This window comes from Topomyia yanbarensis, chromosome 3, assembly GCF_030247195.1.
Source record: "Topomyia yanbarensis strain Yona2022 chromosome 3, ASM3024719v1, whole genome shotgun sequence".
NCBI lineage: Eukaryota > Metazoa > Arthropoda > Insecta > Diptera > Culicidae > Topomyia > Topomyia yanbarensis.
The window spans coordinates 373,890,560-373,903,561 of NC_080672.1; the positions used below are offsets into that span (position 1 = coordinate 373,890,560).

Sequence of the window (13,002 nt, forward strand, 5' to 3'; positions counted from 1 at the left end):
GAAAGGGTACTCAGGATGCCTTACACACGGTTATACGCAATGCTAGTCAAACCATCGCGAATCGTCAACATGCCTTATTTGTCATGCTGGATATACGCAGTGCATACGACTGCGTGAACATAAATATTTTGATGACGGAAATGCTTAGATGGGATATACCTCATAGTGTTGTTAAGACGGTTTACAAATTATTCCATCAACGTGTGCTAACTATATCAGTGGACTCACTTCATTCTATCAATAGAACCACGTGGATGGGTCTCCCGCAGGGATCTCCACTCAGTCCGCTCTGCTTTAATATTCTAATTAATAACGTTATAAAAACTATAGCGGCAATTCCTGGAATAATAATTGTTGGTTTTGCGGATGATGTATCGATGATGGTGAGAGGCAGCGAACCAGAGCGGAGCAGTACCATACTACAACAGGGTTTAGATTGCATCGCGAATGGTCTGAGGCTATTAGGGCTGGACCTGTCCCCTTCAAAATGTAGTGCAATGATCTTTGCGCAAAGAAAAATAAGCAACATGCCAAATATCACTATTAACGGTCATTCAATCGAGTACGAAGAGAGCGCGAAACTCCTTGGGGTGTATTTAACTCCAACACTCTCATGGAATCGACATGTGCGCTATGTGAAACAGCGTGCCTTGCCCTATGTAAACTTTTTAAGGTGTATATCCGGACAAACTTGGGGTTCACATCCAGAGTTACTTCTGAAAATATATAAGTCATGTATCAGATCTGTATTAGAGTATGGAGGGATGTTTATGGCGGACTGCCCGGAGTGGATATCAATTCAGTTGGATCGCATACAGTGGCAGTGTATACGCACATGTCTTGGTAGCACCAAAACAACTCACACGCAATCGCTTGAGTTGTTGGCGGGACTTATGCCTTTGCAGCTTAGAAGACAGATAGCAGTAGATAAATTTGTCAGCAAACGCTATTATTTGCAAGCTTGGCACGAACAATATGCAGAGCCGATCATTTCGAGCAGTTTAACGACGAACACCATCAGTAGGAGCATTTTAGCAATGCACGATCTTTTACCCTCGTGTAAATTGTTGACGAAATTACCATGTTACTTATTCGACAGGGATATAAACCATTATACTCCTAGGGTGGATTTAAGATTGCAGACAGATGCCGTTGTAGTAGGCGATAACTGGAACCGAAAAGTGAATATACACATTGTTAAACATTACGAAGATTATCATCGACTAGCTACCGACGGATCGAAAACTGACGATCACGTGGGTGCGGCTGTAGTGTGTGAAAATGAAACAAAGGTGCTCCTAAGTAAATTGCCAGGAGCAGCAACAGTAAAAAAAACGCGGAAATGGTAGCGATTTTATATGCTCTAGAACATGTGGCACGACAAACAAGTATTTGATTTTGTCAGACAGCATGAGCAGTCTGATGATGCTGCGGAACGATAAAATCACTAGCTCCACTCCGATGGTTTGGTTCCAGACCAGAAAAATTCTCAGAGACCTAAACAATGCAGGTTACGATATTTCTCTCCTGTGGGTTCCTGCGCATAGGGGAGTTGCTTTAAATGAACAAGCAGATAGAGCAGCAAAGGAAGCAACAGCGAATGGAATAGAACAGTTTGGCGAACTTTGTAGCAACGACATACAATATTCAGGGAAGGTAAAAGCAATGTTAGCTTGGCAAAATCGTTGGGACTCTAGCACAAAAGGACGACACTGCCATCGGATTATACCAAAAGTTGATACAGAGCCTTGGTTCAAACATCTATCGCTCGGAAGACGTCAGATTGTGATTCTCTCGAAGTTCATCTCAAACCACTCTCGGTTACTATCCCATCTGAATAGGAATGGAATAGTGCCATCCTCGGATTGCACTTGTGGCAAAGGAGATGCTACACCGGAACACATAGTTTTTGAGTGTGAAGAGTATGACGATAATCAGCGACAAGAATTGTGGGTGGCTTTGAAAAGGACAGCTATCCCTCCGGATATGGAAACCATCTTAAAAAGAGGGAATATCGAAGTTTGGAAACTTATATGTAAATTTATTAATGACAATAATATTGATATGTAATATGCTATGATATGTAATTGATATGCTTAATTGTAGTGAACTTGGCCGTGGAGGCGGGTAACGCAGAAGGCCAGACTAGGTTTAATAAAAAAAAAAAAAAAAAAAAAAACTTTTTACAGTAAAATTTAATGTGAATGCACTGTATCAGTTTTTACTGAACAGTGAAATTTATTGTCACATGAAATTTTATTGTAAATGTACTGTGAGAACTAGGCATCGAACAATGTTGAAACAGTAATAACTATAATCTTTATTGTTTTATGATTGTTTGTAGGGTAAATGCAATTGCAAAAATCTATCCGGGATCAAACCGTTTTTTTGAAGCCAGTTTCGAACCTAGATATGCTATTTTTGATTTTTTCCGATGCAGCTGACGTGAAAGGTACGTAATCGAACTTTATTTTGTCTTTTTTGTAGGCAAAATTTATTTTATAAAATTGAATTTTCATGACCACACCTTCCATCTAAGTACCTTGATCCCTATCCTTTTGCCACGATAACTGTCCAAATAATAGCCCCTGTGACTAAATTCAGCTTCGGAGGTATTCTGGTTGCAGTTGAAAGCTGGAAAATCCATCCAGCGACAATCGGTTTTTCTCCAGTTTAGTGCTAATCCATTATGTCGGAAGTAGTGCGCTGGATAGCGCATCATTGTACGAAAACAGCGCACTACTTTCGAAGTGATTCCTTTGTTTAGAACCAGAGAAAATACGATTGTCGCTGGTTGGATTTTCCAGTTTACAACTGCAACCAGAATATATTGAAAGAGAACAGCGAAATTCCGGACAAACCACTAATCGCCAACCACAAACCCCAGCTATCTTAAATAAGCCTACAATTTTTACTTAACTGTTGCGCTCGAGATGAACATCTGTTCTCTGTGATACATTTTGAATGAAGTGGAATTGTGTCTAGGCTTAAAAGGCCTCTTCAGGTCCGTATTCGTCGGGAAAAGACTCATCTGACAATTACTGCGAAAAAGTAAACAACGATAGAAGCTTCAGCTGTTAGTGGAGTGTGTTTGTTTAACTCACCCGTGGTTAGAGACAATTTTTAAATGGAAAGCATTCTAGAACCAAATAGCTCCGATGACAACATGCCATCGGACAAGAAAGATCTACATTCTCTGCTATCCTCAGAAGACGATCTGTTCGATGGCCCACCTTCCTCAACGATTAAAATTGAACCAACCCAGCTCCAGGAAGAACCACGATCATCGTATTCCCTTAAGAACGAGTTCGAGGATATAATATTTCCCGAGATCGGACGAGAAAGTAGCATGGCAGAAATTAACAGCAAAGATAGCCAGCAAAAAGGCGTCGAGCGAGCCAAACGAAAAGAAATAAAGAGCAAGAAGATAATGGAGGAGGAAGAGCTGGAGAAGATGCAGTAAGTAAGCTGTACGTTTGGACTCGCGTAACTATTTTAATTGTTGCCATGTTCTAGAGTTCTTGTGTCCAACTTCACCGAAGAGCAATTAGACCGGTACGAGATGTATCGACGGGCCGCCTTTCCAAAGGCCGCTGTGAAGCGGTTAATGCAAACCATCACGGGTTGTTCGGTGTCGCAGAACGTGGTGATCGCAATGTCCGGTATAGCGAAGGTTTTCGTTGGTGAGGTAGTGGAGGAAGCACTTGACGTGATGGAACGCACCGGTGAAACGGGAGCCATTCAACCCAAGTATTTGCGAGAAGCAGTGCGGCGACTGCGAGCTCGCGGGCAGATCCCCAACGGAAGGGGGCACAAACAGTTTTTCAAGATGAACTGATAGCAATACTAATTGATTTCAGCGGGTGCAGTTAAATATGACGAAGTATTGTACTGATCCCTTTTGTACTGGAACTAGAGCTAATAATTAAATTATATTCGATTTCACAATTTCATCATTCCTTCCTCTATCAATAACCTGCTTTGTCGGTCATACTATTCTACGTGGTAGTTGCTAATTAACCTGACCTGAGCGAAACTCGCAACATCTGGAGATCATTGTCTGCAGTAAGCTTAGAAGATGCCAAGCGATCATTGAAGCCGGCAGCGATTGGACAGCTTATAGGGTGGTTGCGGCGTTGATACTTAGAAAAATCTAGGTATCCATTCTGTCGCCTTACTTTTGACACGAAGGCCTAAACCGTATGTATGGTGCCGGGAGCGGGCTATTTGGCATAATAAAAGTTAAGCATAACGAACATAAGGCATGCTTTTGAGAAGTGAATACATTGCAGGGCTTTCGGCATAATTTTTAACTTCTGAAAAACGGTCATTTGGAATATTTTTTGCGCAAACGTATCACTGCTCCAGGTTTTTGATCATCAACAAAGCATTTTAATTGTTTAAAATTGCTAGCTTCTTATCCTTCTTTATGTCATGAGCTGTTCTTTTGAAATTTATAAAATATTAAAAATACTATCCAGCCAGCCCAGTTACGGTTCTTTTTTATTCAGACGATAACCACTCCAATCTGCTTCTCCTTTGCCTGGGCTAGGAAGATAGCAGCATTTGCCAACGTCAATACTCGCTCAGCTGCATCAGCCCTGTTGCCTTGTCGGATTCTGATAACTATCTCCTTAATGTCCTTATGGACATTGTTTCTCGCATCCACAAACTTGTGGAGCTCCTCCATCAAGTACTTCCCGCTCTGCTCTGACTGTTGTTGCCGCTGCTTTTCCTCCTTCTGCTCTTGCTGAATGGACCTGCTTTTGGTGACCTCACCAAATCACCTCTGGCTAACGGATTCGCCGCGCTCCGTATGTGTGAGCTTCTTGTTTTTTCTCCATTTTATTGGGTCCAAACTCCGGGCCGCTATCTCCACTCGTTGTACGTAGTCTCCTCTTATGATCCCCTGGTTATATAGAGTACTTGACAATCTGTAACTGTATTAGTGTGTTCAACGATTTGTTTTCCTCCACCTGTCAAAGGTGGAGAAAAACACATTGAACATAGCTTTTCGGTCGAATTATTTTCATGATGGAAACTGACCAAGCGCTATTGTACGTCTCCGGAATACGGAATACGTTTTAGGGCGACATAGAGCATTTCAACACCTTTATAAATACTATAGACGAGCTATTTCAAACGTTTAAATTGGCTGACAGTTTTATATATGACAGCTGGAGGAAAACAAACCCCCAATTAGTATGTGTGAAATGATTTGCATAGAACTCTATACACAACAGAACGGCACTCCTGTCAGGCCAAAGTTGCCGTATTGACTAATCTATGTGGAGTTGTGTTAGTGCGAGATTGAGGTTAAATCGGGTAGTTTTTTTGCCAAATGAGGTTAAATCAGATGGCGAATTGAAAACATAGCTTTATATGTATGTTGTCTATACACATTGCAACTGTGTTGGTGTCCTAGACGTCAAATAAGTCAATAATTTGTGATCCGTGTTCTGTCTGTTGACGTTCGCCATGGTCAATATGCCATAATCAGGATGTTGATGGCGTCGATCCTGATGTGCCGGTTGGCGCTGCGGTTAGGCTAGGGTGCTTTTATTGCTAAGACCTTACATAAGGGACAATCCATAAATGACGTAGCATTTTTTCAGTGATTTTAACACCCTTCTCCCCTGGTAATTACGTAGCTTGACAGTAACTCTCCTCTCGCCCCTTGACCCGTAAGATTAAAAAAAAAATTAAAAATCATGTTAGTTATTCCCCTTTAAAAAAGCTACGTAGCATGACATGACCCCCTACCCCCTGTCGGCACACATCATCACATAACACAAACCTCCCCCCCATGTAATGCTACTTCATTTATGGATGATCCCTAACTGAAACTTTAGAATCTTAGCAGAACCGGCGCAGGCTCGCTTCGTCGGAGCTGCTTTCGGAGTTATGGCTTTTTTAGAGGTTTAGCAGAGCCCAATCCAAATCCCTACATATCCTATCAAGACTCCCCAACTCGCAGTAGGTCCGGGGAAGGAGGGTCGTTAAGCCCCTAGACTCCTGTACTTCTCGTCCCTGCTGCCCCCTTTGTGTATGCTATCTTCCATCCATTGGAAATGAAAATTATGGTCCCTGTTACGTAACGACACAATCTGATTCATCCACCAGCCGTGTACAACTCACAAATATTACTGTAAGCCTAATATATTTCTATTTATCCAGTCCTTTTCACTATGCTCCAGATCGCAACGTATACGCATCCTCAATCTGAATGCGACAAACAAAACTTAATACAGTCGAATCTCCCAATTGTACCTTCCGATGGTTTTTTAATCTCTCAAGAGTGCCTCGTCAATATTGATAAAACAATGGTTACCAGCGCTTCTTATCGGCTTAAATCGTCTTTCATTCCGGGACCCGAAGAATTCCCTTTGGTACCTCTGAAAAGACACAGCGGCGTTTTGGTGCTTCTGCTTCTACTTGAGTTCTCTTGCTAGTGGCTTTTTTTCGTCTTACTGGAAATCCATTCCATAGCAACTATCGTGGAATAATTTCATTGAGCGCTCTCTCGAGCTGGGGATCATGGAATTACTACAGGGTCGATACCAGTACCTAATCAGTTCTGCTTGTTAACAGTGCAGTGAATCAAACGAACATTTCTACCTAAAAGCTGCTGTCAATATGTACCGTGCCAGGACTATAAACAAGTAAAGCAATCGAATAATGAAATTCGTTCCAAGCCAGTATGAACAATAAAGCACCGTTACTTTCATCGGTGCGATATCGATCATTCATTTCAAGATGTTTGAAACTCAACAGCAAATTTGCAAATGCAGCTTAGACTAACGGAAGTTGTCGTTATACAAGCCCACCAAATGGAGGACAAAATGCAATACGTAGTTGAGCATGATAATATTGGGACCAAGATACCCGTTTATATTGACAATGATAAGATTGACATGCGTCTGCAGTCTGCACGATCTACACCTGGGTACTATTAATAAATTCACTACCACCATCATGTCGGAATACGTAATGGTTGAATCCTTCAGGTTTGAAACCTGGAAAAAAATACTAGCTATTTCCAACGGTGTTTGCTTCGTGAGAATGCGAGTGACGGAACCTATTCCTTCATATCTGAACTTTCAATTCAAAGCAAAATGTGTTACCAAATCTCAAATCACGCTGTGCACGTATGAAGGACAGACCCCTGCGTGCCCTACGTTGTTACACAAGAAGACACACTACGAGAAACCATGTACACAAACCTCTAACGATATCAACTGCAAGTATACCCATCACACAGCACTTCATCAACATCAACTAAATCAAAAACCACCGGAGTTGCAGCTCAGTCACCAACGAATACTGGAACAACAGAAACTACGCACAGCTTGAATGATCATTGTGATGCGCCTACTACTTCCCAATCAACTGCCAGCACCACCGATAATGAAGTAAATAATAATGAACACAGATACGCGATACTGACCCGCAGGCCCCACAAACAACTCAAACCAGGTAATCGTGAATGCATTAACGGTGAGGATAGCATGAACGAAAACGATAAACCGAGAGAAAGCGGACTAAGTGATCCACAAACAACAAGAGCGAATGAAGTAAGTAGATCTTCAACAAGAAATAAGATCTTTGCGATAAGGTAACAAATCGCGTACACAGAATCCGATGGATATACAATAAAATTCGATTTATTTATTTTTATTTACACATTGATAATATTAAAAGATCCACGGCTCAGGTAATGCATTGGGGCGTGTCAAATAAATGAAATAGCTAATGGACGATTAACATGCCTGGACGCTGAACAGTGATTAATCGCCGAGTCTAGTACCCTACATAACAGGTAGTATGAAATGTCGCGCTCAAACCAGTGCTGCGAAATTTCAAAATCAGTTACTTATTTCTGCTTGTATTTACCGAAACCAAAATTCAGATTCACCGCCTCCCTCATTCATTAACTTCCCAGCTGACTGAAACTTCATGCAGAATGGAATGCTTGAGTGCAGAGGAGATATAAATTCCTTCACCAACCAAAGCATTTATTTGTTTTTATGTGGACAGTTTGAAGGCAGAAGCTGACATCTTCTACATTTTCGAGCATAAGTGAACTGCATAATCTATATCTGGTGCAATTTTGCTCAATGATCCCTCTCATAAGTAGAATGGCAACAACATTCAGTTTGCTTCTAAAAACGTACATGTCCGAACCCGAATGCGCTGTGTCGAGAGAACGAATGACGAGGGAAACGAACCAAACATTTCATTCATCGCGACGGGCGTGATTTGATTTTTTTTGTCGTGACTAACGACTTACCTTTCAATATAGGGGCCCCTTTTCAAAATTTCGGAAGAAAAATGATGTAAGATTTTGAACGCTTATATCTTTTGTTGTACTGAATGGATTTAATCAATTTCTTCGGCATTTTGTCGAAAATATTTGTACCAATGTTGTATTAAATTTTGGAATATGTAGGATATTCATTATCAACGGAAAAATAGTGTTTTGAAAAATCTTTCGAAAACGACTCGGAAAAGTGAAAATTTTCAGCCCATCCCGCACAGAGCCGTCAAAATGGTGCAGCAAATGAACAATAAAATAATGAAAAGTTTATATAAAGGTCCACTACATGTTTGTTCCTATGATTATTCGTATTGGGTTGCTTGACGAGAGCAGTTGGTGGGGGAAAGCCGGGATATTAATTTTGGTTAAGCCATTAGAAGTCGGACGGAAAGGAAAGGCTCATGCACGCCACGAGAACGAGCGAGAAAGCGATAGTAGTGCATATTAGCGAAAGCGTTACGTACATTTTGAACCTTATTAACTTTTCTTCTACAAAACGGATTGCCAATCTTGTTTCATAAATCGGAAGGAAAACGTTCAATGCTTGCTACCGATACGTTCTTTGCTATATAAAATTTGTCTAAATAGTTCAAAAACTACTTTAAATGAAATCAACATTAATGATAAAACCTATAAATAGGGGTGTCGCAGCTTTTCTCAAAGCCAGACGTGTGTAAGACGCAGTGCATAACAGACGTGCGTGGTCGTGAGAAGCTGCATCGGACGACCAATCAAATCAGCTACCATCGGAGAGAAGAAGAAAAACGTTGGTGGAGGTGGTGGCGGTGAGAAGTCCAAAAAGCCAAAGGCTAAGAAACGCAGTCACTGAAAAGGCGGTAGTAACTGCCACTAAAAATGCCACCAAAACATCGAAGGCTGCAAAGCGTACTCATTCGGTGTGAGCTGCGAAAGGGGAAAGATCGTATGGATGTACGCAGTAAAAACAATCGTCGGCAAGGTTTGAATTGTTTTAAAAGATTCCCGTCTTGTATCAACATAGTTATCCACAAACCGTCCTTATTAGGACGAAGGCAAAATGGAAAAAGAATTTAATTAGAAAGTTTCTTTTATTAACTAGTATTAAGTTTGCGCTTGGTAATTCTGTACTTTTACCAGTGAATCATAAGAAAATGTTTTTCCAATCTACAAACCCGAAGGTTTTTGCAAATCCTTCCAAGAAAATCAGTGAATGTGGCAACTCTGCCACTAAGCGAAAGCTACACCAAAACGAATGATGAAAATATTTTCATTTATCGAACAAAAGGACGTCCTTCCATCTGCATTGTAAAGTCAATAAATAGGAACAGCTTGATGAAAAGTGTGCTCATTCGGCGTGAGCTGCGAAAGGGGAAAGATCGTATGGATGTACGCAGTAAAAACAATCGTCTGCAAGGTTTGAATTGTTTTAAAAGATTCCCGTCTTGTATCAACATAGTTATCCACAAACCGTCCTTATTAGGACGAAGGCAAAATGGAAAAAGAATTTAATTAGAAAGTTTCTTTTATTAACTAGTATTAAGTTTGCGCTTGGTAATTCTGTACTTTTACCAGTGAATCAGAAAATGTTTTTCTAATCTACAAACCCGAAGGTTTTTGCAAATCCTTCCAAGAAAATCAGTGAATGTGGCAACTCTACCACTAAGCGAAAGCTACACCAAAACGAATGATGAAAATATTTTCATTTATCGAACAAAAGGACGTCCTTCCATCTGCATTGTAAAGTCAATAAATAGGAACACCATGATGAAAACCGTGCTCATTCGGTGTGAGCTGCGAAAGGGGAAAGATCGTACGGATGTACGCAGTTAAAACAATCGTCGGCAAGGTTTGAATTGTTTTAAAAGATTCCCGTCTTGAATCAGCATAGTTATCCACAAACCGTCCTTATTAGGACAAAGGCAAAATGGAAAAAGATGGGTTGGTAATGTATATGACATAACAGGGGTGTCGTGACCACACTTCGAAGTTATTTCAAATCTTGCAAAGCATAAATTGACATAATTTCAATGATTGTTCCTTTATGAATGAAATGACAAATTTTCAGGTCAACGCGGCAATAACTTTGCAATTTATAGAACAATTTTATATTTTTAGTTATCATATATTAACTGTCATCTCTTCCAAACAACTTAACCCTCTGCTGCCAACCACGTGGTTTTGCAGGGTTAAGGAGAATCATTGTAAAATGTCCAATACATGATTTTATGTTGTTACCTCCACTAAAACCACTTCAGAACACTCCCACCTGTCATACATGTACATTGTCTGCATGTTGAAATCATTATATGAAATTATTGACCTGTATTCAACGCGGAGAACTCGGTAATAAAATTGTTTTGCTGAATATACTAACGAACGGGATCCCCAGGAAAATTTCGCTGAGCCCGGTGAATCGAACTTAATGCGCAAAATTTAGCCATTTGAAGGCGATACAAGCAGAATTTTAAGAATATGAGCATCGCGGTTATGTCCCGGACATTACCCGCCCCTAGTTTTTCGCTAAGCGTGTTCATTTCTGTACGGAAAAGATTCCGATGGTTGTTTCGAGAGATTTTAACATTGATATTTCAAAGCAAGAAAATTGTTCATTTCATGAATGAATGTCTCAACGAGCTTAGAATCCAGCGCATCCCCTATCAACGCAGACGCCAACAACAAAGGTTCTTTTCAGAACCACCATAATTATTATAAAGAATAACTTGAAACATTCCCACATATTTCATTGAGTATCATTCGATTTGAATTACAAGTCAAACGAGTAGTCACGACACTCCGGTTATGTCCTAGACATTACCCACCCATCTTTTTTCTTTCAAGTTCACGGGGGGATGTCAATTTTTACAAGCTCGGGCTCAAACTGATACACTGAAATCTTTTTTATGCGACTTTTTCATGCGGATTTTCAAAGTTATGCGGTTTTTTATGCGTATTTTCAAAGCTATGCGGTTTTTTTTTCATGCGGATGTTCAAAGTTATGCGGTTTTTTATGCGGATTTTCAAAGTTACGCGATTATTTTTATGTAGCTTCCATTTAATTTTTAGGGCATCACCTGAAGCGACTTTTATCGAAAGATAGATCTTCGTGAACGCACATGCTCAAACAAAAGATATAAAATGTTCATATTTTTATTTTAGATTATTAATTACTAGTTTTGGGTTAAGCATATGAGAAGCATTCATGATGCAGTGAAAATAAAAACAGAAAATGACTCAATACCTTTTTACCTCTCTCATAATAAAACTTATGCAATCGGTCGGAATTTCTTTTTTTAACCGAGGCCCGCAGAGCTGAATCTCTTATACCATTCGACTCAGTTCGGCGAGATCGGAAAAAAAGTCTCTGTACGTGTATTTTTTTTACTTGGTGGTAAAGCTTTTACGCCGACCCGGCACACGTTCAGTAGTTAGACCATACTACCGATTTCGTCCATCGTGTGCCAGAGTAAGGGACTCTGAACAGAGAAAATAACTCTGAACCCTATTCCTCTAAACTCCACCAAGAAGTTTGACATTTGCCTGATCCCCCGGATTCCATTTGAAATGACTACTTCGGGGGGAGGCGTGCTAATGCACTTCACTAGCAGGTCTAGCTGGTCGTGCTAGATTTCGCTTGTCTCATAACCGCCATATCAGTCCTGCACGGCATGATATTCTACATGCCTTTCTCTCTACGTTGACCAGTTGGATGCCGTGGTCGATCCGACGATTCCGGTTGGAGGGTGGCTTCCGGTTCACTGGTACCCCGACGACCCTGGTGGTTTGTCGCGTTCAGTGCTACTCGGCGTAGTCCCCGACGGTGGAGCTAGCCTACCTCGGCGGAGAGCCGGAGCTACTTCCCGATGTACTCGAACTAGTCCCCGGCGGTGGGCCTAGTCTACTCCGACGGAGAAATTTCCCGACGTTGAAATTTCTCTCGAAATCGTTATCTCGATGTTGGTCGGTTAGGTGCCGAGGTCAGTCTTGCGATTCCGGGGAGTCACGGTTCAGACAGCATAAGTCATTAAGTGACTTTACGCTTGTCTGGACATGCCGCAGACTCAGGTGATTCGCATTTAATGCCAAAAGATCCTGACTCTCGCGTTGCAGAAGAAAGAGAGTTAAGCAGCCGGGAAACTCTAAGCTTGCTCATATGACCCTACTCCACGCTTTTCTAAACTTTCTTACTTCAAATCCTTGCTCTTCCTTGAGTACTATGGCCCCTAATATTGAAAAATATTTCACACCTTATGTGTTTTTTATGCGGATTTTCAAAAATTATGCAGTTTTTTAATGCGGATTTTCAAAGTTAAGCGGTTTTATTTTATGCGGATTTTCAAAGTTATGCGGTTATTTTTATGTGCATTATTAAAGTTATGCGGTTTTTATGGGAATTTCAAAAATATGTGGTTTTTTATGCGGATTTTTTTATGCGGTACGTATCCCCTGCATAAAAAAACTTCAGTGTATTATTTACACCAAGCTATCCGCCAGTTTTCATATAACAATCGATTATACGGACAAATTTTTGGTAACAACGGTAGGTTTTGCAGCTCTCAAATCGAGAGATAATGGTTGTCATTGGAGATTGCTAGGCATAGCGCAGGGAAGCTATTTGGGATCGCTGATGTTTCTGATTTACGTCAATGTCGTGTTTTTAGTACTGAAAACTCGTCGCTGGTCCTGCACAGACCATCTCAGCATGAAAC

At 40.8% G+C, this 13,002-nt stretch overlaps 1 protein-coding gene across 1 annotated transcript; it reads left to right on the forward strand.

The window, feature by feature from the left end:
- Positions 1–3,070: 3,070 nt before the first annotated feature.
- LOC131688295 (transcription initiation factor TFIID subunit 11) lies at positions 3,071–4,329 on the forward strand. Its single transcript, XM_058972495.1, has 2 exons — positions 3,071–3,459; positions 3,517–4,329. Exons 1-2 carry the CDS (start codon positions 3,128–3,130, stop codon positions 3,836–3,838), a joined length of 654 nt encoding a protein of 217 aa, XP_058828478.1. The 5' UTR covers positions 3,071–3,127; the 3' UTR covers positions 3,839–4,329.
- Positions 4,330–13,002: the final 8,673 nt, after the last annotated feature.